The 1,440-nt window shown below is 36.8% G+C and overlaps 1 protein-coding gene across 1 annotated transcript in view; it reads left to right on the top strand.

Moving 5' to 3' along the window:
- MGAT4A (mannosyl (alpha-1,3-)-glycoprotein beta-1,4-N-acetylglucosaminyltransferase, isozyme A) overlaps window positions 1-729 on the top strand; it is a gene marked incomplete at its 3' end in the record, with an annotated part of 71,221 nt that extends 70,492 nt beyond the window's left edge. Inside the window, exons 10-11 of the mRNA XM_009277114.2 lie at window positions 16-123; window positions 536-729. Of these exons, the coding sequence (XP_009275389.1) occupies window positions 16-123; window positions 536-729 (302 nt within the window). The remainder of the gene's footprint in view (window positions 1-15; window positions 124-535) is intronic.
- Window positions 730-1,440: the final 711 nt, after the last annotated feature.

The raw sequence follows: 1,440 nt of genomic DNA, 5'->3' as shown, positions 1-1,440 counted from the left end.
CCCCCCCCATTTCAGAAACATTGTGATCGGCAGAAATCTAACCTACGGATACGCTTCAGGCCTTCTCTTTTCCAGCATGTTGGCCTCCACTCCTCTCTAGCAGGGAAGATCCAGAAACTCACAGTTAGTAGCTAAAGTTTTCCTTCCTTTCCAGAACAGGCTGATTAAATGAAAAACTTTGTAGCCTTTGAGAAAACAGGCATTTTCTTGTTGTCTGGCATTTTCAAGCATGTTGTATGTTACTCCAGTTGGAATGAAATCTGATTTAAACTGGTTACTATCAAGTGTAAGAAGTGCTAATCTCAGCTTATTTTTGTGGATTTTTGCTAGGGGATATTTTTTCTAATTTTTTTTACTTTCATGGCATGTTCATCTTCATCTTATTAATCAGTACAAGATCTGATAGACCCAAAAATGAGTAATGCATTCATTTTCCATTTGATGCAAGTGTTTGTTTTAAGTGTAACCACTTGGGAAAAGAACATAATAAAACAGGTTGTCTGACCAGCATGATGTTTGTCTTTCTTTCAATTAGGATAAAGACTTCCTGAAACCGTTACTGCATAAAATCCACGTGAATCCACCTGCAGAGGTTTCGACATCTTTAAAAGTCTACCAAGGGCATACGCTAGAAAAAACCTACGTAGGGGAAGATTTTTTCTGGGCTGTCACACCAGTTGCTGGGGATTATATTCTATTTAAATTTGACAAGCCAGTCAATGTAGAAAGGTTAGTAATTATTTGCCTTTGGTCTCATATCTAAAGCTGCTTGTTTGCCAAGAATGCTTGAAGATAGAATTTGGGGCTATCATAAACTAAAGTGAAATGATGTAGGGTCTTTGGAGTTCAGCTGAAACTCATCATTAGTGTCTTCCCTCTAATTCTTTTACTACTGTAAATTTTGTCTTGCTCTTTTTTTTTTTTTTTAATTTAATCCAGAGCCTTTTTGATAAGTGAAATTCAAAACCAGTGCTTCTCTGGCAGTTCATAAGAGAATTTAAAAGAAACCAATTTGATTCTATTTGTATTTGGTTGGTCTGCTTCTAATTACAGAGCAATTGTACAGCATGGTGTGTGGTACAGTATGTTGTGCCCTGCAGCCTCGGTCCCTTGATTGTCCAGATCAGAAATCTTGCTGGAGACATCACGATGTCCCCAGACCTGAAAGCTGGGAACTCTGCAGGATAATGTTTTTTAGATGTAGCTTTAGGGCTTGAAAAAGTCACCATGCTAAGACTCCAAGTTGACCTATTTAAAAAAATTAAAATTTAAGAGAAAAAAAAAAAGGGGGTTTGTTAGAGGACTAAAGGTGACTTCTTTTTAGTTACTAGTCAGATTAATTAAGGATAATAGAGTTTGTGCTTTAGAGTGTAGTCATCCTTTAGTTTTATTGAGACTGATTTGCTGCTTTGCTTTTTACTGTCTTGCCAACATAGTAGT

This window comes from Aptenodytes forsteri, unplaced genomic scaffold (genome assembly GCF_000699145.1).
Source record: "Aptenodytes forsteri isolate BGI_AS27 unplaced genomic scaffold, ASM69914v1 Scaffold539, whole genome shotgun sequence".
NCBI classification, from domain to species: Eukaryota; Metazoa; Chordata; class Aves; order Sphenisciformes; family Spheniscidae; genus Aptenodytes; species Aptenodytes forsteri.
Note: the sequence above shows the minus strand (reverse complement) of the source record. Positions and strands in the feature narration are given on the sequence as shown.